Source organism: Neofelis nebulosa, chromosome 7 (genome assembly GCF_028018385.1).
Source record: "Neofelis nebulosa isolate mNeoNeb1 chromosome 7, mNeoNeb1.pri, whole genome shotgun sequence".
NCBI classification, from domain to species: Eukaryota; Metazoa; Chordata; class Mammalia; order Carnivora; family Felidae; genus Neofelis; species Neofelis nebulosa.
Window position 1 is genome coordinate 85,164,277 of NC_080788.1, and position 24,649 is coordinate 85,188,925.

General features: G+C 38.5%; 1 protein-coding gene across 4 annotated transcripts in view; it reads right to left on the minus strand.

Moving 5' to 3' along the window:
- Nucleotides 1-20,472, minus strand: part of BAZ1A (bromodomain adjacent to zinc finger domain 1A) — a 96,131-nt gene extending 75,659 nt beyond the window's left edge. The window contains exons 1-3 of one of the 4 annotated variants that reach the window (XM_058738799.1): nucleotides 20,334-20,472; nucleotides 19,692-19,862; nucleotides 5,911-6,189 (exon numbers count right to left, since the gene is read on the minus strand). In XM_058738799.1, coding sequence (XP_058594782.1) covers nucleotides 5,911-6,189; nucleotides 19,692-19,804 — 392 coding nt within the window. In that variant the 5' untranslated portion in view covers nucleotides 19,805-19,862; nucleotides 20,334-20,472. Of the gene's footprint in view, nucleotides 1-5,910; nucleotides 6,190-19,691; nucleotides 20,038-20,333 lie in introns of those variants that run through there. The other 3 variants (XM_058738798.1, XM_058738797.1, XM_058738800.1) reach the window with 3 other exon arrangements.
- Between the last annotated feature and the right edge of the window lie 4,177 nt (nucleotides 20,473-24,649).

Consider the following 24,649-nt stretch of genomic DNA (forward strand, 5'->3'; position numbering starts at 1 on the left):
TTTTACAGAGCAGTTCTAAAAATAATACTGAACAATAGTCTCTTATGCTCCCTAACCAGATAACACTTTGTAAATTTTAAATCTAAGTAGTATGGGGATAATATTTGGGAAAATCTGGCTATAAATGAAACTCTTCTGGAAAACAGTGTGGAGGTTCCTCAAAAAATTAAAAATAAATCTAGCCTATGACCCACTGCTAGGGATTTACCCAAGGGATACAGGAGTGCTGATGCATAGGGGCACATGTACCCCAATGTTTATAGCAGCACTTTCAACAATAGCCAAATAATGGAAAGAGTCTAAATGTCCATCAACTGACGAATGGATAAAGAAGATGTGGTTTATACATACAATGAAATACTACTTGGCAATGAGAAAGAATGAAATCTGGCCATTTGTAGCAACGTGGATGGAACTGGAGGGTATTGTGCTAAGTGAAATAAGGCAGAGAAAGACAGATACCATGTTTTCACTCATATGTGTATCCTGAGAAACTTAACAGAAGACCATGGTGGGGGGGGAGTTACAGAGAGGGAGGGAAGCAAACCATAAGAGACTCTTAAATACTGAGAACAAACTGAGGGTTGATGGGGGGTGGGGGAGAGGGGAAAGTGGGTGATGGGCATTGAGGAGGGCACCTGTTGGGATGAGCACTGGGTGTTGCATGGAAACCAATTTAACAATAAATTATTTTTAATATTAAAAAACAAAAAGAAACTCTTTGGTACAGTTCCAATTTTGCTATTTCCACTGATTTAATTTACATAGGGAAAAAGATCTATCAGTGAAAGGTCAGAGATTATTTGGAAGAAAATACAGTTTATTATTTTCAAAGGGAAAATTCATACAAGGCTAGCAAAGAAATAACTTTCTCCAGCCTCAGAAAAAGTGAATAGCTTTTTAGGAACAAGTAGTTTAACCAGTTTATGCAAAACCAATTAGAAATGATGCACATCGGGGCGCCTGGGTGGCGCAGTCGGTTAAGCGTCCGACTTCAGCCAGGTCACGATCTCGCGGTCCTTGAGTTCGAGCCCCGCGTCAGGCTCTGGGCTGATGGCTCGGAGCCTGGAGCCTGTTTCCGATTCTGTGTCTCCCTCTCTCTCTGCCCCTCCCCCGTTCATGCTCTGCCTCTCTCTGTCCCAAAAATAAATAAAAAACGTTGAAAAAAAAAATTAAAAAAAAAAAAAAGAAATGATGCACATCTATGTATTTTGATCTAAGAAAATATCTAAACCACTACTAAGTGAAAAAGCAGACTGATATATTTTTTTTAATTAAGTGTAGTATAGAGAAAAAGAAAACTATGCACTAATTTTTGACAGTGATTATCTCTGAAAGAGCACTTGGGAAGTGCACTCTAGGCCTTCACCTTTTATAATTTTCTCTGATACATATGGATCTTTATGGGAGAAAAATCAGATTTTTAAAAAAATTATAAAGCTCAGTCTTAATAGGCAGAGCACACAATTTTTAAAGTTCATGTAAAGACTTTAGTTTTTTACAGAAGTTTTTAAGATTCACAGCAAAACTGAGAGGAAGATATTGAGATTTCCCATATACCCCTTGCTGCCCCACATTCATAGCCTCTCCAATTATCAACATCCCCCTACCAGAGGTACATTTGTTACAAGTGATGAATCTACACTGACACATCATTCTTATTTGAAGTCTGTAGCTTACATTAGAGCTCAATCTTGGTGTTATACATTCTATGGGTGGACAAATGTATATGACATGTATCCATCATTACAGTACACAGACTATTTTCACTGACTTAAACAGCCGCTGTGCACCACCTATTCACCTCTCTCCAGCTCCACCTCAGTCACGGGCAACCACTGATCATTTTACTGTATCCACAGTTTTGCCTTTTCTAGGTCATAAGTTAGAATTATACCATATGTACCCTTTTCAGATTGGTTTCTATTACACAGTAATAGTCATTTAAGGTTCCTTCTGGTCTTTTCACGACTTGATAGCTCATTTCTTTTTAGCACTGAACAATACTCCATTATGTGGATGTACCACAGTTCATCCATTCACCTAGGAAAGGACGTTTTGGTTGCTTTCAAAATTTGCAAGTTATTAGTAAAGCTGCTATACACATTCATCTGTAGGTCTTTGTGGACATAAGGTTTTCAACTCCTCTGAGTAAATACCAAGGAGCATATAACTTTTGGAAAATTCGGGGTCACCTATCCATATCATGAGAATTAAAATGAAAGCATATGGTACACTGCCTAGCATGCAGGAAAAGTTCAATAAATGCTAGTATACTCTCAATTCTGCAATGCCTTCTAATGCTACCAAACAATATACTAAGCCAGGCCAGTATACTTAACCATTAGCTAGTAGTTTATGTTTATTCCATCTCCTTCTTTCCTGTCAGGTGCCACTTCTTACTGTCAATATACCTACTTTTTAGAGGTACCCCCTCACATCTGTTGCTTCAAACTCCTGTGAACTCCTAGAATATCTTGACTGTACTTATAAAATGTCTGAAAACAAGTTGCCCAAAGTCCACTTTAATTTTAAAAGACAACCAAATACACAATTATATTGATTCAATTTTTCAGATTCTCTCAAACTCTAGCTCTATCCTTCAACTGAAAGATGACTCACAAATCTAAAATGTGTATTTGTTGTGTGGTTTTCACCTTATTTTTCCTGATTTAATTTTCCAATTCCAGGGTAGGGTGGAGAAGATGGGTTTATGCTTAACTTAAATGCTTAAGTTCTAGATCACCATCCTCCCAAAGCTTCACTAAACAATGATAATTAGCATTAGCTTGTGTAGCATTTTTTAGAAGACCACGTACAAACGTGGATGGCTATCTTCAAAACCAAACAACTGTCTTTCTTAGTGAAATTAACTGTGGGGTTTCTTTTCAAAGCTACAACTGAGAAATTTGATTCCTGGTTACAGTGTCCCAGGCAATTATTGTAGCCTCACATCCACTATGGATACCTCTCATGAAACAATCCCCCCTTCCCCCACCAAACTGCACGGTCCCCAATATGCACATTCAAATACTAATAAGACACTGCTATCAAATGGCAACATTATGTAATACAGATTTAAAAAATTCGCATTCATTATATCATTTCATCCTGTGTGGCAAACCTGGGAGGGGCAGGGGTCCATTTAATAGATGAAAAAAGACAAAAGCATGAAGAGTTTAAAATACTTGCTCAGAGCAAGTAAAAGGCAGAATCCAAAACCAAGGAGGCAATGATACAGTTCCAGTGAAAGAAATTACAGTGATTTTATAAATCAGTTCTATCTGAATTAAAAAAAAAAAATGTTTTTTACAGTAGGCTCTACGCCCAACACAAGGGCTGAACTCATGATCCTGAGATGGAGAATCACTCAGTCTTTACCGACTGAGCCAGTTAGGCACCCCAGTTCTACCTCAATTTAAATCCTACCACTTACTACTTGTAAGACTGGAATGGAAGCTCCATGACTGTTTTGTTCACTGCTGTATTTCCAGCATCTAGAACAGTGCAAGTACACAGGAGATCATTATATGTATGATAAACATTACAAAAAAATCACTTGATTTCTTTGGACCTCTGTTTTCCTCATCTGTAAATGGAAACAATAAGGTCTTATCTGCTGGTATAATATGTACATAAAGCATCTGGCAGGTATTTAAAGTTAATAGACCTGACTCCTAGTTTAGGGTTCTTTACATAAGACCACCATAACACTCTCACTTCTTCTGTAGGCTCTAAAGAAGTAGCTGAGAACAAATGTCTGTACAACTGGTAGGCAAGCTGGGCGGTAATCAGGATGGAGGAGATAAAGAGCTAAATCCTTCCCTCAGTCAAGAAGTCAGCTGTTCTCTTTACTATTCTGCCATAGCAATGACAAAGATCTTCTAGAAGAATCTGTTAGCTGATTGCTTATTTCAAAACAGAAAGTCTTGTTGATTAGGGAAGCACCTAATCTATACTTATAAAAGGCAACAAGAAAGAGGGGAGGAATACTGAAAGGTAAACAAGACAAGAAGAAAAGAATACTGAGGTGAAAAGATCCAGAATACCTATACTTATTAACTCAACCTAAGAATGGCCTCTGTCCCATTTCTCTGTAACTCAGCATGTTCTTTCCAGTAACTCTAATTCTAGAGGATGAAGCAGTCTTGAAGACCACTAGTAAGTACTACCAGAGACAGAAACAAAAGGTTTATGTCATTAATAAGTAGAAACAAAAGTTAAAAGCAAAGGGAGATGGTACTACAAATGGTACCATCAAGAAAGTGAAAAGACAACTCCTAGAATGGAAACAAATATTTGCAAATCACATAAAGGACGTGTATCCAAAAACACAAAGAACTCTTACAACTCAGTAATAAAAAAGATAAAGAACTGAATTTAAAAATGGGCAAAGAACCAGAACAGACATTTCTCCAAAGAAGACACATAAATGATCAGTAAGCACATGAAACAATGCTTAACATAGTCATTAGGGAAATGCAAATCAAAACTGCCACAAGATACCATTCCACACCCACTAGGATGGCAAAATAAAAGAGGTGGACAATAACAGATTGTGCACAGATATGACTTGGTGAAGATGTGGAGAAACTGCAACTCTGATACACTGGTAGTGGGAATGTCAAATGATGCAGTTGCTCTTGAAGTGCGGAGGTTCTTCAAATGCTAAACACAGAGTTACCATACCGACTTAGCAATTCTACTTCTAGGTGTATCCCCGAGAGAACTGAGAACATATGTTCACACAAAAACTTGTACATGAATGCCTATAAGAGCATTATTTAGAATAGCCAAAAAGTGCAAACAACCTAACTATCTGTCAACTGATGAACAGACAAAATGTGATAGATCCATACGGTAGAATTTATCATTAAAAATAAAATACTGATACATGCTACAATGTGGATAAACCCTGTACACGTTACACTAGGGGAAAGAAATAAAGTTACAGAAAACTATGTATGATTCCAATATAAAAAGTTTTAATGCAAATAAAGATTACTATGATAAATATTAATGACTAGACAATCACAAATGCTTAAGACTTCAGGAAAGCAGCAATAATTCAATAATTTTTAACTTAGTGCCATAGATAATGTCATTTAGTGGAGTGTATAAAACTCAATCCTCATATTATCAAAGGAGCTTACTAAAACTCAGGAAGAAATACATGCATATTTTAAGTATTAGGTAACACAATGTGGACAAAGTAGATGATCTTTAAGTTTTTTTTTTTTTTTTTAACATTTATTTATTTTTGAGACAGAGAGAGAGAGAGAGAGAGAGAGAGAGAGAGAGAGAGAGACCGAGACCGAGCGAGCATGAATAGGGGAGGGTCAGAGAAAGAGGGAGACACAGAATCCGAAACAGGCTCCAGGCTCTGAGCTGTCAGCCCAGAGCCCAACGCGGGGCTCGAACCCACGGACCATGAGATCATGACCTGAGCGAAGTCGGACACTTAACCGACTGAGCCACCCAGGCGCCCCTAAGTTTTTTTTACTCTGAAATAAAGATGGAACTTCCATATAATGGAACATTTTATACAGTGAATAAAAAAGAGAAGAAAGTTGTTTCATAAAGCAATGGACTGATCTTCAAGATATTTTAAATGAAAAAGGTATACAGTATGTTACCTTTTGTATTAAAAAGGGGCAGGAGATTGTGTGTGCTTACGCATATATGTGTACAAGTACCTAGGCAAGCACATGTTTTTGGTCGTTTGTGTAAAAATTAGCTTTGGAAAAATATATAAGAAACTGCTAACACTAGGGCTATATGTGGGGAGGGTAAGAGAGTACTGGGAGGACAGAAGACAGGAAGTTTTCCTCAGTTTACCTTTTTGTGTATTCTGAATTTTGAGTAATGTGAATGTATGGGTATCAAAAGGAAAAATTAAAAGTACTTTACCTTGCACCATTGTTCCTAATGACTTCCACAGTTTCTTCAACAAAATATCGATCCTTGACATATGCAAAAATATCATCACAAATTTCATGTAAGCGTGAACGATGGGTAAGGTTGGTCAAGTATAAAACTGGAATAATTAGTGGTTCTGGAAAACTCTGAAGATTCTGTCTTGCTTTTTTCTCTGACTCAAGTGCTTCCTGATAGGTCAGTCCAGGTCTACCCGTCACAGCACAACTCCACACAAGACTGTTGCACAGAATGGTTCGTTCAAAAAAGTCACTGATTAAAAAACAAAAACAAAAATCCATTCATTACCTATCATTTCACAAGTTTTACATTAAAAGCTGATAAAGGATTATGCCTTCATTGTAAAATTTTACAGAGAATCATAGAACAAGGGTTTAGTAACTGGTCAATTTACACATTAATACAAACCTAAGAAAAAGTATATTTAAACTAGACATTTATATTTTGCAATTTAAAGGTACATTCAGCCAAAACTGAACTTTGATTTCCATCACTTTTGAAATTGGGAGTAAACTGCAAATAAACTCAATCTTTCTTTTTTCTTCTAATATTAAAGGTGTTTGTTCCAAAGCAGCCAAAACACTAGAGACAATTTAAGCACTTAACCATGAACTTTTAAAAGCTTTAACGTAATAGTGAAAAACTGGCAAATCTAAACATCTAATGATGAGAAAGGTTAGGTAAATTACAGTACTTTATGTAATGAACAATCATAGTCATTAACGAGTATGAGAAGAGTTCTTAAAAAACATGTTTACCAGAAAAAAAAAAACTTTCCAGTTTGATTCCCTCCTATATTTTTGTAAGTTTTTAAAAATGTTTTATTTATTTTTGAGAGAGAGCACGAGTGGGAAAGGGGTGAAGAGAGATGGGGACAGAAGATCTGAAGTGGGCTCTGTGCTGACAGCAGCGAGCCCATTGGGTTCCAATTCACAAACCCTGAGATCATGACTTGAGCCAAAGTGGGATGCTCAAATGACTGAGGCACCTAGGCACCGCCCCCCCACCTATATTTTTGAAAGTAAAAGCTTACTAAAAAAATATATATATATGGTCCCACTTGCATCAAAAAGAAAGAAGGCATGCAGGCAGGCAGGCAAAGAAAGATAACCTAAAGAAGCATAAAAGACTTCTAGAATGTTCTACAAAAATCCAGGCAAGAACTACAGAGTAGGGATGGGCCTGGGGGACCATTCTACTGAGTGCTTTTCTGCACTGTTGGAATTTCTTAATATGAGCATTTCTTTTCAAAAATTCTATCAGTCACTTTTAAAATGTGAGAGATCCATAATATGGAAGGATCTCTAAGGTATGTTAAGTAGAAAAAACCCAAATCACTGAATAACACAATCTCATATACATTAATCAGAATAACAAAAATGTGTATTTATACAAATACTATAAACAGATGTTCATTATGGAGAAAGGGAGGGACTGCAAAGGAAGGAAAAGGAAAATTTGTTATTCTAAATATTTCTATATTGTTTGAATTTTTATAAGAAGCATGTACTTGTATTATTTTTTTATAATCAACACATTTTAGAACAAAGAAGGTTATACATATGTAAAAGGGGTAACAATGGTTGCCTCTAAGTGGTAATATGCAAGTAAATGTTTTTCCCTCTCTATACTTTGGTGTACTTTTCAATAATTATTTGTGACTGATACAATTCACTATTCTCTAACTTTTTCTCCTTCCTGAAATCTCCCTTTTCGTTCTGTCATCATTCTAAAAAGTATTAAGACTACTATATGTTTACTTCCTGATTAGTATATCTGTAGAGGTTATCCCTAGTAGTCTGATCTCCAAACAAGATTTGAGGTAATTCCATTAACATGGTTTCATTTGTATATTCGTCTGCAGAACAAAATTGAAATCTATGGAAATAAAGAGAACTAATCCTATCTTAATATAAATGGGATCTAAAGAGGTTACCTGCATACATCAAGTTACATGATTTTAATTTAGTACAAAAAAGATTCTTTTGAAGTCTGCACCTTTTAGTAGAGGAGATAATGGATATAGACCATTAAAATTAAAATTACAAAGTGATTAAAAGACAGAAGCAGATATCTTTTGGGAGTTCAGAGGAAGGGAAGGAGGAGAGATAGGCAAAAAAGATCAAGAAATACCAGAACGGATTTGAGGAAATAGTGTTAAAAAGTTAGGTTGTAAAGGAAAAGTAGAGTTGAAGAAAGAAATGTCAGAGAGAACAAAGATGAATGTAATCTGGTTCTCATAATCAAGAAAATCTATGCCAAATAACTAATTTATTAGCTAAGAAATTGACAACAGATATACCCAATAAGTGGTTATAAATGGTGCAGAACAAAATGAACGAATGGATGGATCTTGAAAGAGCTCTTAAGTTTTACTTCCTAAAACCACAGTTCACTTAGAAAGCTTTATATAAGTTGTCAACTTTTTCCTGTTGGAACAAACATATCTGTAAGACTCAGCTTACCAAGCCAACACACCTGTTGTGTACAACACACCTGTTGTGAATGTGTACAATTAGCACATGATGTATGTAAGGTATACTTTTATTAATTTAAACCATACTTAACACTACCTAAGAAAAACATACTTCAAATCTAGGTATCTTACATTAACTAGTCTCCAAACCAGAGCTAATAGAAACAGAATGCTAGCCACACATATAATTTTAAATTTTCTAGGGGTTGCATTTAAAAAATTTTAAAGAGAAACAATCTTTTTATATATTAATTAATTTTATATATTTAATCTAACCTAATACATCCTCAAATGCTTTATTTCAAATCTGTAATTAATTTTAAATTCTTCAATGTGTAAATATTTTAAATTCTTTTTTTTTTGTACTAAGTCTTCAAAATCCAGTATATATTGTGCCTTTATTGCACATCTTAATTCTGATTATCAAGTTCTTAATAACCCCCATGCCAAGTAATGGCTCCTGTGTTGGACAGCACAGCTCTAGCTATAGTGATTAGGTATCTGGTAGGTCATGGGGTATTTGGTGTCATGTCAGGGAGACAGGGTACTGAGCTGCGATAAACACTATTTAGATGAGTTGACATTGTTCAAAATACCAAAGAGAGCAATGGCACAAGTGCCACAAACCTCCACTAAACTTGTTACCAGGCAGAAAAATAGGATAGTTAGTAACCATTGTTATATATACAGCTGTCTTTCTATACTCAGGTTTCCACCTCCTCTGGCAAAGTGTTTGTACTATTTGTTGTTCCTGTGTCTATCTACTCTGCAAAGTTGTTATATTACAGTCCCGTTGTGCACAAAGATCTACACTCAGGAAGAGGGAGACCGAGTACACTACACAGTGGCCGTTTTAAAGCAAGCAAAAAAAAAAAAAAAAAAAAAAAAAAAAGCCCAAGGGCTATTTCTCTCTATCCATCACCCCTTAGCAGCATGGCACCAGCATGGCACCATCTCTGACATTTTACACCTTCACTTTTTCACACTGCTGTAATTCCACTCTTCACTCATTTTTCACACATTCAAGTATGTAGGATTTTGTTAATAATAGTGAACTCCTGGGGGTAGGTTACAGTGACTCTTTAATTTCTATACTATAAGAACATAAAATCATGAAAATTTTATAGGAAGCACATTTTTCCATTGTGAGCAAAAATTTATAAAGTACAAAATCCTGTTTTATATGAATATGTTTAGGCAAATGTAGATTATTACGTCTCCAATTTATTAGTACGTTAGTACATTCCTTCAACAATCTTCTTTACCAGAGAAGAGCATACTACTCGCCTGGAGGCCAAACCTAGCTTTCCAACTGTTTTTGTAGTTTTACTGGAACACAACCACACCCATACCTTTAGGTATTGTCTATGACTGCTTTGTCACTAACTCCTATGGAATTGGATAGGTACAACAGACACTATGACCTACAAAGCCTAAAATGTGATTATATCTGGCCCTTTAAGAGTTTGATGACTTCTGCTCTTTTTCTTTCTTTCTTTCTTTCTTTCTTTCTTTCTTTCTTTCTTTCTTCTTTTTTACTGGAAGGAGTGACAAAGAATTATAGTCATCTTCAGTGCACAATTCCTGCCTAGAGAGCATTTTCATTCTGACGAGTCATTAATAAGAACAAAATCCTCTGCTTACTTTTATAGTACATCTAATGTTGGGAAGAATTTTCCACAGATTACTTCTGGTCCCCATACATTTTTTTTTTTTTTTAATTTACATCCAAGTTAGTTAGCATACAGTGCAATAATGACTTCAGGAATAGAATCCAGTGATTCATCCCCTGCATATAACACCCAGTGCTCATCCCAACAAGTGTCTTCCTTAATGCCCCTTGACTTTTCCATTATTTCTTAAGGAAAACTTGCTTCTGAGTTAGCAGGTCGACTATTGGCAAGAACACACCTCTAATTAATGTAAATTCAACCAATTCTATGGTGAACAAACTAAGGAACAAAGAGCAACATACTGTTAAAACTTACAAGGTTATTTGGAAAACTAAAAATCTAGTAGGATAAGATTAAGAATGAAGTGACATATAGAATGGCTAAAATTCATAACACAGAAAACAACAGATGTTGGTGAGGATGTGGAGAAAGGGGAGCTCTCTTACACTGTTGGTGGAATGTAAACTGGTACAGCCACTCTGGAAAACAGTATGGAGTTTCCTCAAAAAGTTAAAAATAGACTACCCTATGATCCAGGAATTACACTACTAGGTATATACCTAAAGGATACAAAAATACTGATTTGTTTTTTTTTTAAATTTTTTTTTTTCAACATTTTTTATTTATTTTTGGGACAGAGAGAGACAGAGCATGAACGGGGGAGGGGCAGAGAGAGAGGGAGACACAGAATCGGAAACAGGCTCCAGGCTCCGAGCCATCAGCCCAGAGCCTGACGCGGGGCTCGAACTCACGGACGGCGAGATCGTGACCTGGCTGAAGTCGGACGCTTAACCGACTGCGCCACCCAGGCGCCCCCAAAAATACTGATTTGAAGGAATACATACACCCAGATGTTTATAGCAGGATTATCAACAAAAGCCAAATTATGGAAAGAGCCCAAATGACTCTGATGAATGGATAAAGAAGAGGTAGTATGTATGTATTACACACACACACACACACACGAATATTACTTAGCCATCAAAAAGAATGAAATCTTGCCATTTGCAGTGACATGGATGGGACTAGAGACTATTATGCTAAATGAAATATGTCAATCAGAGAAAGACAAATACCATATGATTTCACTCATATGTGTAATTTAAGAAACAAAGCAAATGAACATAGGCAGGAAAAGAGAGAGATAGGCAAACCCTAAAACACACTCTTAACTCTAGGGAATAAACTGAGGATTGCTGGAAGGGAGGTGGGCAGGGGATGGGTTAAATAGGTGATAGGTATTAAGGAGAGCACTTGTGACAAGCATTGGGTGTTGTAAGTGATGAATCACTGAATTCTACACCAGAAACCAATATTACACCGTATGTTAACTAACTGGAATTTAAATAAAAACTTGAAACTAAAAAAAAAATAAAAAATAAAAACAAAAAGAATGAAGTGACATAAAAACCAGAAGCCAAATATAATTTAGAAAAGGTAAACACGAAGTGTACTCTACTTAAGGGACAAAACTGTATCAACTAGACATAAGAAAGACCCAGCACAATACTGCATAAAAGATCTAAAGGACATAAACTCCTCTGTCCATAAAAATAATTAGTATAGCTGAGCAATGCAGCCACAGGTTAAAAACGAACATAATTCCTGACTTAAACAGCATGCAATATACAAGAGATGGAAAAGCACAAATCATAAACTTAGAAAAGTAGTAACTACTGTTAAGACAGGATAGATTGTTGTATTAATTTCTTCTACTGACAGGGTTACAAAAGCAGGAGATTAAGAGATCTTGGGCATGGCTGACTTAACATGCCTTATGTTATACAGAAAAAAATCAGCTAGATGATTCAGCTAGATGAAAATTACATTTATTACATTTATCCACAAATGGTCAGGGGAAAAATTAGATTAATTAAAAATATAATGTTTACTTTTAAAAAACATTTAATGAAATATTACTCTGCAGTTTACTTAGCACTGCCTCAGACTTAGATAATGACACATAAGGCAGACTCCTGAAATCTGCTGATGCACCAAGGTGGGGAACAGCAATAAAGGCTTTTTGTATCTAGAGACTAAAATCTTAAATAGAAATCAACAAAAGTGAAACATTATGGTAGCTTAACAGAAGTCCTAGCTTAACAATAATGAATGTGAAAAAGACAAATTTTACGTGAACTGCAACTTCACACTTCTAAGAGTTTTTATAGTTTCCTTAGCTTAAAAAGTATCTTTAGAGCACCCTCTGCTAAAAATGTCATTTTTCTCCATTCTGTGTCTTGATAGTTCCATCTTTCAGGACCCAACTCAGATGTTCTCTCCTTATTTGAAGGCTGTTATCAGCTCCATTTTCTATGCTCCCATTACACTGGCTCCATAGCATATATGTGATTTATGCCATTGTGTTATACATTCATTTCTCACTAGAGGGACAAATTATCTCAATATCTCCAGACTCTCCAAAGCATAGTGTCAAAGAGTAATAAACAAATGTACTCTCCACTGGCACTCCACATTTATTTTTGTGTGTATCTAGATAGAGAAAAGTACACACATATGAATGTGAAGGAGAGGAAGAGTGTCTGAATCTCAGCTTACCACTTGCAGAATGTGACTCTAAGTTACACAACCTTACTGAACCTGGTTCCCCTCTATAAAATGGGGATATCTTCCATGAACAGTTAATATGAACATTAAATACGATAATAAGATAATACTGGTTGCCCAGCATATTGTATGTACATGCAATAAATAGTATCAATTCTAACTGCTCAGGTACCATATTTGCAAAGAGATCCTAGAAAAATACACAGAATAACTAGTGTGATAGAGGAACAATGTCAGAAGAACAAATAAAAGACTTGAGAATCTTTGAAGAAAAGGTTTGGCATTGGTAAGGGTAGGAAGAGGGATTAGCTGCAAAAAGATAACCAACGAACTCCCAAAACCCAATTAGGATGACCCAAGCATAATATCTTACCAGCTGCTCAGTGGTAGACTGTCTGCAAAGAGGGTTGAAGGTATGCAGCCTCCTTAGAAATATGACTTGGTACTTGTTTCTCACAAGAGGTGGAGTTTATTTCACCGCCTCTTTAATCTGGGCTAGCCCCTCGAGATTAGCTTTGACCAACATAATACAGAAATGACACTGAGAGACTTCTGCTCTCACCCTGTTGGAACCCTGAGACCAGCACCTAAAGCAGTCCATATTAGTCTATTTTTTTTATTTTAATTTTTTAAACATTTTTTCAAGTTTATTTATTTTGAGAGAGACAGAAAAAGTGCAAGTGGGGGACAGGGGAGAGAGGGAGAAGGAAAGAGAGAAAGAGAGAGAGAGAAAGAGAGAGAAAGAAAGAAAGAGAGAGAGAGAGAAAGAGAGAGAGAGAGAGAGAGAGAGAGAGAGAGAGAGAGAGAGAGAGAGAATGAATCCCAAGCAGGCTCTGTGCTGTCAGCACAGAGCCCAACATGGGGCTCAAACCCTTGAAACTGCAAGATCAGGACCTGAGCTGAAACCAAGAGTCTGATGTTTAACAGACTGTGTGCCACCCCGGCGCCCCCATGTTAGTCTTCTGAAGATGAAAGACCACATGGTCAGAAAAGCCATCCCAGTATTGATATATCATCACATTGTACACTTTAAATATCTTATAATTCTATTAGTCAATTATATCTCAATGAAGTGAGAAAACACACACACAGGAAAGAAAAGCGATCCCAGCTGAGGTCCCTGACCTATGACTAAGGCTACCTCTTACTCTAACCAGCCTCAGCCTAACCTTCAACTGACTATAGCTAAATGAGCACAGAGACCAGCAGAAACCACACTGACAATCCACAGAATAGCGAGCAAATAAAATGGACGATTATTTTGGACCACTAAGTTTTAGGTTGGCTTGTTACACAGTAACTGATAGACATATTCTGCCTGAAAAAAGAATGTATTAACACAAAACATGGTAGCCTACTAAGTGGATGAAAAGTAAAACTCAAGGGTAGCCTGGGTGGCTCAGTCAGTTTAATATCCGACTTTGGCTCAGGTCATGATCTCATGGTGGGTTTGAGTCCCATATCAGGTTTGCTGCTGTCAGTGTGGAATCCACTTCTGATCCTGTCCCCCCACCCTCTTTCTGCCCCTCCCCCACTCGTTCTCTCTCTCTCTCTCTCTCAAAAACAAACAAAAAGTAAAACTCAAAAAGAAAAGCATTTAGGAATCTGTTCTACCATCTAAGAAAAAAAAGACTCCTGGACCCAAATATCTGGAACATGTAGCAGATTTACTTCTAAAGGGGAGCTGAAAATCTAATTTGAAGACAATAGTTATGAAGATTACCCAACTTTCCTTAAAAACTTCATGCTCACGGGGCACCTTCGTGGCTCAGTCAGTTAAGTGTCCGAGTTCAGCTCAGGTCATTATCTGTCATTATCTCATGGTTTGTGGGTTCTAGCCCCGCATCAGGCTCTGTGTTGACAGCTCAGAGCCTGGAGCCTACTTAAGATTCTGTGTCTCCCTCTCTCTCTGACCATCTCCTGCTCACACTCTGTCTCTCTCTCAAAAATAAATAAAATATTTTTTAAAAAAAAGACTCCATGCTCACTAAACGGCCTTCAGATAATAATCAGATTCCATGCATAGCTGGTCTGTATGGACATCTTCCCCCCACTGTAAACTAATGGATCCTAGTCTATACATTTAATATCTAAAGCTTAATCACTGGGCATATGGCAAAGAAGTCAAATGTCTGAGCAGACAACAGAAAGTGGTGCCTATGGAAAGATGTAGGCAGCAAGCTTGAATTCGAAGCAGGGCCCTACGTTCTTGTTGCACATTTCTGCAAGCTCAACAAATAATAGGAAGAATTCTCCCTAATATGTATCATGCAGACAGTAAATAAGAATATAAACTCTAGAGTCTTAGGGGAGTGAAAAGTCTAATCTCACCAACTGTTAGATACATGGTTTTTGACACTGATCTTAGACTTACTCTCTTTATCCCAAATCCAGTTTCCTCATCTGTAAAAGAGGGTTGCTGAAAGGACTGAATTAACAAATGAGCTGATGAACCATGAAAATCGGGTGCTTTATAAACCAGTTAAACACCTTTCAATGGAAAGCCAGGTTGAAGCATAAGCTGGTCTGTCACTGACAAAGAGATTCCTACTTTTTGTATGAAAAGTGTAATTCACTCAAAGATGGTAAACACATTCCAATACCAAGGGGCTAAATAGCTTAAAAAAAAAAAAAAAAAAAAAAAGGATTTTATTTAGGAGATTAAGTCATTGGGTAATACAACAAATCATCTTCCTAGCCTACAAATCCAGAATTTCTAGTATTCAGATCTGACTGCTTCATTTTTAACAATCCACAGCCCAAAATAAAAACAAAATTGTCAGCTAACCAAATTACAGAACAAATTTTTACCTTATCTAATAAACCGAAGTACATGCTTTATTCTGTTCTTTGCCTACAAGCTCAGTTTTATTTTGTTTTTTGGGTTTTTTTGTGTGTGGTTTGGGGGGGATAAAATCTTTTTTTTAAGTATAATTGACACACAATGTTACATTAGTTTCAAGTGTTCAACTTAGTGATTTGACAAATTTATACATTATGCTATATTCACTACAAGTGTAGCTACCATCTGTCCCATAACATTGCTATTACAGTATCACTGTATCGCATAGTTTTTTTTTAACCTATTTTTTCTAGATTCCACATATAAGAAAGGTCATTGGTCTGACTTATTTCACTTAAACAAGGTTAATCCATGTTGTCTTCAATGGCAAGATTTCATTCTTTTTATGACTGAGTAATATTCAATTGTGTATATACCACAATTTCTTTATCCATTCATCCACTGATGAACACTTAGGTTGTTTCCATATCTTGGCTATCACAATGCTGCAACGAACATGGGAGTGCATATAGATTTCCAAATTAGTGGGTTTTTAAAATTTGGATAAATATGCAGAAACAAGAGTTGTTGATCATTTGGTAGTTCTATTTTTAAGTTTTTGAGGCACTTTCATACTGTCTTCCATAGTGGCTGCACCAATTTGCATTTCTACAAACTGCACAAGGGTTCAGTTTTCTCCACATCCTATCCAGCAACTGTCTAGTTGACAATAGTCTAGTTGATGCTAGTCTTTTTGATAATAGCCATTCTAACAGGTTTGAGGTGGGATCTCACTGTGGTTCTGATTTGATTTCCCTGATTAAGGGTATATAGTGTCTTTTAATGTACCTGTTAGCCACCTGAAGCTCTCCTTTGGAAAACTATTTATTCAGATATTCTGCCCATTTTTTAGTCAGGTTTTTTTTTCTTATTGAGTTGTAGGAGTTCTTTATAATTTGAAAATTAGCCCCTTATTGGATATATAATTTGCAAATACTTTCTCCCATTCAGTAGGTCACCTTTTTGATGTTTTCCTTTGCTGTGCAGAAGCTTTTTAGTTTGATATAGTCCCACTTACTTACATTTGCTCTTGTTGCTTCTGCTTTCAGTGTTGGATTTAAAAAAATCATCGCCAAAAACTATGTCAAGGAGCTCACTGCTTAGGAGCTTTCTTCTAGGAGTTTTATGGTTTCAGGTCTTACTTTCAAGTCTTTAATTCATTTTGAGTTTATTTTTGTATAGAACACAAAAACAATGGTCCAGTTTCATTCTTTTGTACCTTAGCTTATCATTTGCCTACAGTTAATGTGCTATTTTTAATGAGTCTTCTTTACTTATGGAAAGCAGGTCAAACAAGAGTTAGCAATTAGTTAAAGAGCATGTAGTTCAAACAAACAAAAAAAAAAAAAAAAAAGAAGGGTTTGTACTGTATAATCGCTAAGGATCCATTCTGGTCACAGTCCCTGACTCAAAAAATTCTTGGTCTAGGAAAAGAGAAAATTTGAGGCAACAAATGTATTGTATTAGCATGCAATAATAGATCTTACACTAGATAAAATGGAGGGTTGATCATTGCTGCCTAGGACAAAGGAGAAAATATTAGACTATTTTATCAAGTAAGATGAAGACAGAAAACTATTTAACAATTAAAAGGTCACTGGGAACCTCTACTAACCAGAGTCAGAGGGAAAAGTTACTTTGCATTGTGTTGCAAAAAAAAAAAAAGGGGGGGGGCAGGGAAGTGTAGAAACTCTCTTTGAGACTGATTAAAACAGAAAAAGTTATACTTAAGAAATCAAAAACCTGAGCAAATAGGTGAGCATAGTGGTCTTTACACAAATACAAAAGACAAATATATTCATTTAATGCACTTAAAGGATAATCTTCAAACAAATTCACATAAGCCAATTGGTGGCTTAATGAATGAGTGAAAACAGGTTTACTTCTCCAGACTTGCGCCAAGGGTCAGATTATCATAATACTAAGGATCACCATATACCATACACCATGAATGCAATTTTGGAAAGATCTCTCTGTAATCATCTAAAAGAAAGTATTACAAAATGTAACACAATTAAATGTTAGTCTTCTTCCAATTTTGCCAATTCAAAGTCACAAAGATTAATACCTAAGAACACTAGTAGCTCTGCTTTGTTCAGGGTAAATGTTATTAAATATCTTTCCTCCAAAACCAATGGTCTCTCCTGAACTGCTTATAAATTCCAAAAACCCAAACACTTCAGCACAGAGAAAACAAAAACCAAAAAATCAGCTATTTAGAAAAATCTGTTAATGTTACAAGGCTACAAAGGACACAGTTCTTATATAGTGGAAGGTAGTAGGTTTGGGATACCAAAAAATGTATTTCAGCATTTCAGATTTCTCCATGATTATAGTAAGTCATCAAGAACCAAAGTATATAAAAAGTTTAATTCAAAAAGGATACAGCCATAGTCATGCTCCCTTCTGAAGTGAGAAAAGCTTCTTAAAAAAGAGAAGATTGCTCATATCAAGGGAGAAAAGTTTGAAACTTAAGCCGGTTTTCCATTTTGTTGGCACTTTTAAGTACAATTGTTTTTAATTGGGAATTATTACCAAGGATTTTAACTTAAAATGAAAAAAAAAAAGGAAAGAAAGAAAAAGGAAAGAAAGAAGAGAGACATCATCCTTGTCAAGTTACCTAATCCAAATTCACTTAAGTAGTTACAAGAGTGAATATTTGAGTAACAAAACAAGTCTGTACAGGAGCTGAGTTAAGATGTACACTCCTATATAAAAGTACTGTCTGCTGAAAAACTTCTCTAGATATAACACGTTCATGTGTGACTCTTGCTCTGGAGCCGAAGAAAAAAGAGAAGCCTTACTTAAAATAAAAGCTCAAAGGAACTGACTTTTCGAACTTCACTACTCATTTCTCAGACAGGTGCAGACTTTGCCTAAAGCCCTCCCTTGATCACAAAGCCCCCACTCCGAAAAGGTGCCTCCTACACACAATTTATTTGGTTGCTATAACACTTGGTTTCTAAGCCACAAAGAGATTCCTTCTGAGTGGAGAGAATAAAGGGAGCATAAGAAAAAGGGAGGATCAGGCTCCTTCATTGACTGACCAATTCAGGTTCTCACTTGGAGATCCTGTTTTAAACACACATCTCTAAAACACCCCGGGTGTTTGGTGTCACAGGACAAGGGGATCTCCTGGGATAAACCGGGCGAGGTACTGAAGATTTAGGAGTTGAAACTACACACGCAGCAGCTCCGGATTCTTATCAAAACAATAGCGAGTGGCACATGTCAGACAGCCCACATGCGCAGGGGGATAAAGAGGAGACTGGCTGAGGCTGGAGTTGAACTTGTCTTAACCCCCTCCCCCAACGCCCACCTCCGCCCTCGGGGCTACGCGAAAAAAAGTGATAACTAGGGGTGCCCAGCGCCCGGCTCTCTCCCCCAGTCTTTCTCCCCCCCGCCCCCCCGCCCCCGCCCGAACCCGACTTCTTCCTCACCAAGGTCTCCCGGGGGCGGAGACGCTGAGTTCTCCGGGGCCGGGAGTTAGTCACCAAGAAGAGGCGGTGACAGAGCGCTCGGCTCGCGTCGCACGCTCCGAGGCCTAGCCTCACCGGGCGAGAGCCCGCCGGTGGAGCCCCTCGTGTCCCGCCCCGCCCCGCCGGGGAGCCCACTCCCTCTCCGAGTCTCAACTCCGCTCCCTCCCTCCCGTCCTCTCCTTTAGGCAGCTAGCTCCAACGTTCAGTCTCCACTCCCGACCGGGGAAACGACGCCCAGTCCGGCCGTTTCCTGCCCCCGGGGGCGGGGATTCCCTCCCCGGGGCCGGGGGACGGCGGCCCCGTGCCGGTGACCCGAGCGGGGATCCCCTCGGCCGCCGGGCGGGGATCCCGGAACTGGCCCCGGAGTGCGCGTGTGGCCGAGGCGGGGAGGGGCGACGCGGGGAGTTTCCGCTGCCCGGCGGCCGGGCGGCAGCGGCGGCTGGAAGCGGTCCCCACCGCCGGCCGAGGACTCCAGCCTTCTCGGCCCCGGCCCGCTCTCCCCACGCGCGCCAACGGCGGGTCGTGCCTCCCGGGAACCCCGCGCAGTCACCGTCGGGCTGGGCGGGGGGTGGGCAGAGAAACGCGGGCCCGCGGCCAGCCGTCACTTTCAAGTCGCCCCGCCAGAAGCCCAAAGCGAGAAAAAGAAGAGACAAAAGGACGCTGGGGAGGGAGTCCCCACACTCCCTCGCACCCCCCGCGCCCGGCCCGGCCCTTACTCGTAGTGGCGGAAGATCTCGTTGGTGACTTTACAGTAGAAAACTTCCTCGTCCGGCCGCAGGTCCGCGGGCGGCTTCTGTCTCACAAACGGCTTTCGGTGTAGCAGCGGCATCTCCTGTCCGCCGGCGGGCTCGCCCGGACCCTCTGCCGCCCGCGTCGGCCCCGCTTCCCTATCAAAATTGGAGGGAAAGGAAAGCCGGTAAGGTGGGGAGCGCTCGGCGGCGGCGTGGGCCGGTCCGCGCGCCGGGGGGGAGCTCGACTGCCTTTTGTGTGACTGACGCGCCGCGGCTGCCACCGGGGCCGAGGTCGCTCCGGCAGCTCCTGGGGTACTGAGCAAGCCGAGCCGCCGCCTCTGCCCTCCCAGCGCGCCCCACCTCCGCACGCCCGGCGGCCGGCTCACAATGGGGCCGCACGCCCCGCCGCGGGCGGGCGGTGCGGGGACGGCGGCGGCCCCCTCCCCCAGCGCCGGCTCCCGGCCCGCCGCCGGGCTCGCAACGTGCTTGGCGCGCAGCCGGCCGGCCCGACGCCGCGAGGAGCTCGCTGCGGGCGGACCCCGGCGCCGCTCCGCTTTGTTCCCCCGCTCGCTTACACTTCCCTGCCCGCGCCGGCCGGCTTGCGAGCGACCACACGGAGCCCCTCACCTGCGAGCACGCCGACTGCCACCTCTCCACCTTTTCAACTACAAGGGCAGCGAGGGGAGGCTCTGTCCTCCCGGGGGGTCGCCTTTCGCCGGCCGCGCCGCGCCGCCAGCCGCCGCTTGTCTCGCTGCCACGGCCTGGCTCCGCGCGGGGGATCGCGTCCCACCGCCACTTCCCCGCCTCTCGGAGCTCCTGGGAAGTTTCTGATCTACTTTCGGCTCAGAAGGAGGAAGAGCTTTTGGGAGGAGCTTTTCACTTCTCGCTTCTACCTTTTTATTGGCTGCTCGATGACTTTTACAGCCTGTCACTGATACAGGAAGAGACGGCGGAGAGCCTGGGAGAGCTACATTATTAATTAATGGAGCAACCCCTTGTGTAGAATCAGAAGCATCCTCCATGTTTGAGATTATCAGCCAAGAGATCTAGGGAAGGCGCTGGGATTTCATAAACACATGGCTAACAAAGTAAAGCCTTCATCTTCAAGTCTGGCACCGTCGCTTGGTTTCACGGTGGGCAAAGGATTCCAGTTAAGATTTAACTTTTATTTTAAGATGGGAAGAGAAATGAGAAATAAAAAATATAAAGTATTTTGATATGTTCTTCAATATTAGAATTTTCATGTCTAAAAAAATATTTTGCTTGTGTAACCATCCTTCTTGGAAAGAAAATACCTTTTCTTGACAGCAGTTCTCTTTAATATTTAAAGAGGGCAATTCAGTCAAAGATCAGAGGAAAAGACCAAAAAGGTATATGTTACAAAATGTCATCATGCCTATGGGACCACCATATATTTAAAACTAAAAAACACACCTTTAGAAAGTAGTATTTGTAATGCGCCGCTGAAAATATTTTGCAAAGTATCAACATTTAATTCAATCATACAGAATTTTAAAGATTATGGATTTGCTAGTGAAATTTACCCGAAAGCAACTTTCCCATATTCAAAATTTCCACTTGTGAAACTAATTTTAATGCACATAATACTTGTGACTCTTGAATTAAAAAGAATTTTTGAAACTACAAATAACTCCAAATGTTTGCCAGTTTTGTTTTAAATCATCTTTTTTTGCTACAGCCCTTGACATTTGCTTATTTGCAGATTAACATGTAAGAATGAGTCTAAAAGATAGTAAGTTTGAAGAACAGTCGTTCAACAAAGGACATAACTAAGTACCAGCAATGTGAAATGATCATAGTTATAGAAACAATGTAGGATCATCTTTATATCTTCAAATTAAGTACATGAGTACATTGGAGCAGAAAATGTAAGGAATCTATTCAAATGGCAAGAGTTATAATTTTTTAACTTCTTTCAAGATACTTTTATGGCAGCTAGCAAAATAAAATTTTGTGAAAGACACAATATGCTTGGAGTGTTTTAAAAATCATTAATAAAATTAATGCACCTTACTGTACAAATATAGAAGTCACAGAGGCTTGGAAGTGTTCTCAGTACTAAATATATATATTCTTTAGTCTGGATAAAGTCTTCAAAAAATTTTGCACTCAAACATTTTAACTGGCCTCCAACAAGTACTTGAGTGACAATTTATTATTCCCTACCTAGAAAGTATTTAATTTTCCAGGTGAAAAATTTAGAGCCCACAACGGCTTTCAACGGGGGAACGAGGAGGACGGATAAACTTACAACTGTTAATGAAGCATCATTCTCACAATTCAAAATCCCAACTTAACTGTTAAGCTAAAAACAGGAAATTTTCTCTGTATAATATTTATATTTCTTAGAGCTCACGAAGTTTTTTAAGTTTTTATGTAAATTCAAGTTAACACAGTGTAATTTTAGTTTCAGGTGTACAATATAATGATTCAACACTTGCACATGTCACCTGGTTGGTGTCTATTTGATAAAGTGTTAAAATTTTCTTAAAATCACAATAAAAAATGTCAATTTTATTTTTATTAAATACAAAATTTTAAACAATTGGATTCTTTTTAGTACTAACTTAAAAGTTAAATTTTATTCTACTTTATCAAAATACTATTTCCCTATTACCATACTCAGATTTCAATACTATCATCCTATATAACTCAGTTCTCTGAATTACATACATAGGATTTATTTTAATGATTTGTGATGTTTAATAAATGTTATATAGCTGTTCATTGTTAATTCACAATAATGTAAGTTTAGTAAGTTATAATTAACATATTAGTTTAGTGGGGGTCTTTTGTTTTCTTAAGTAGGCTTCACATCCAGCACAGAGCCCAGTTTGGGGCTTGAACTCATGACCCTGAGATCAAGACCCTGAGATCAAAACCTGAGCTGAGACCAAGAGTCTGACACTCAACCAACTGAGCCACCCAGGTGCCCCCCATGTTTAGTTTTGATGTATTTATCATACTTGATCAAATTGATAGCCTATCTAAATTACCTCAAAATTATACCTTTTAAATTTATCCTGCACATTTACTACTGAAAGCTTACCTAATGTACTTATTTCATATTTTGATATCTATATTAATTACTAGTTTATTAATTACTACTTTATTTATTAATTACTATTTCTAGGCTTTTGAGAATGAAAAGCTTATTGCTATATTCGGGAAGTAGTTAAGAATAATGTCATGAAATAAGATTTTGTGTAAAAAAATGGAAAATATTGTAAAGGAGACTATGAAAATTAAAGTACACGTTAAAAAAGATAGAAAAAAAGAAAACAATGAAATTAAAATCATTTAATTTTTTAGCAATTTAAGTAAATATTTATCAGGCTTTTCTTATGTGCTAAGACACTAGCTTATAGTATACACTATAAATGTAACCTGGCCTTAAAAAAATGTACAATCTTGTAGGGAAGAGATGATGTAAAGACAACGAAAACAAGAATGGTGTGAGTCCTAATGATCATGAGTAATACAATGCAAAAAGAGAAGTAGAAAACATTAGAAGAAAATATAGTAGGAGGACCCATGATCTGTTCCAAATGAAGTTATCCACGGGGCATGATTTGAAAGACAACAGAAAGCTCTGCTCCAACATTTCCTCCTGGGTCTCAAGATGCAATCCCCTACCCTCCATTAGTTACCCCTCTGGGTGAAGACACAAATTGCCTCCACTTACATGTAAAATGTAAATATGCTAGTTAGGTAGGACGTAATGTTATATTAGTCTAATGTCTTCAAGACATAGCTTAATATTTGAGAAACATACTTGCTTATGTATGTAAAAACAACAAATCTATGAAATATGTATTTTTAAAAAGGTTGAGCTTTTCCTGTCTTTTCCTGTCTTCTATTGACTGATCAAGAAAGGCTTTATTTAGGTGGTTTGATGACAGTAATTACTAATTGCTGAAAGAAACCTTTGGGAACCCTTATTTCTCTCATTTTGCAGCTGAGGAAACTTAAATTCAGGAACTGAAATCTTGGCCTCTTGACTCCTCGTCCAGTCTCTTTAGACCACATTGCTCTTTACCTTGGATTCAATAATATCCAATTTTCTTGTATACCCATCTCACACTGTATCTATAAATAAGCTAAAATACCATTTCAAATCTTTCCCAAGCTGCTAAAATTGCATAAGGGAATAAGATATATTACTCATGATCAGAAATAATAATTTATTTTTGAGAATTTTCCAGGAATTTATTTTTGAGAATGAGGATAACGAGAATCCTAAATTTGAAGAGCTGATGAGTCCTATCTTCATGCTTCAGTTAACCCATCTAACAAATATAAACACTTTATATCCCTTACCTCTAAGGAGCAGTTAATAAAAGTATTTGAGGGGCGCCTGGGTGGCGCAGTCGGTTAAGCGTCCGACTTCAGCCAGGTCACGATCTCGCGGTCCGTGAGTTCGAGCCCCGCGTCAGGCTCTGGGCTGATGGCTCGGAGCCTGGAGCCTGTTTCTGATTCTGTGTCTCCCTCTCTCTCTGCCCCTCCCCCGTTCATGTTCTGTCTCTCTCTGTCCCAAAAATAAATAAAAAAAAACGTTGAAAAAAAAATTTTTTTTAAAAAATAAAAGTATTTGAAGTATAGCTGCCCTGAGCTCTTCTGAGAAAGATGTCCTAGGTGAATATGCAAGGAATATCTTCAACTTCGTAATTCCTTTCCTCAATATCTATATTCGACATCAGTCTCAACCCTCCTATGTTCTCTTTTCAATGTCTTCCTAACTAATTCATGGCATCTGACTTATAAACAATTTCTGTATATTGTTCTTTAGAAACAATATGTTTTCCTTAATATCTGAAGCCACTGGCCCAGTGTTACATTAATGGTTCTAAACCTTAGCTGCCCATTGAAATCACCAGAGGAGTTTTTGAAGAATACTGATACCTGAGCCATACCCCTAGACC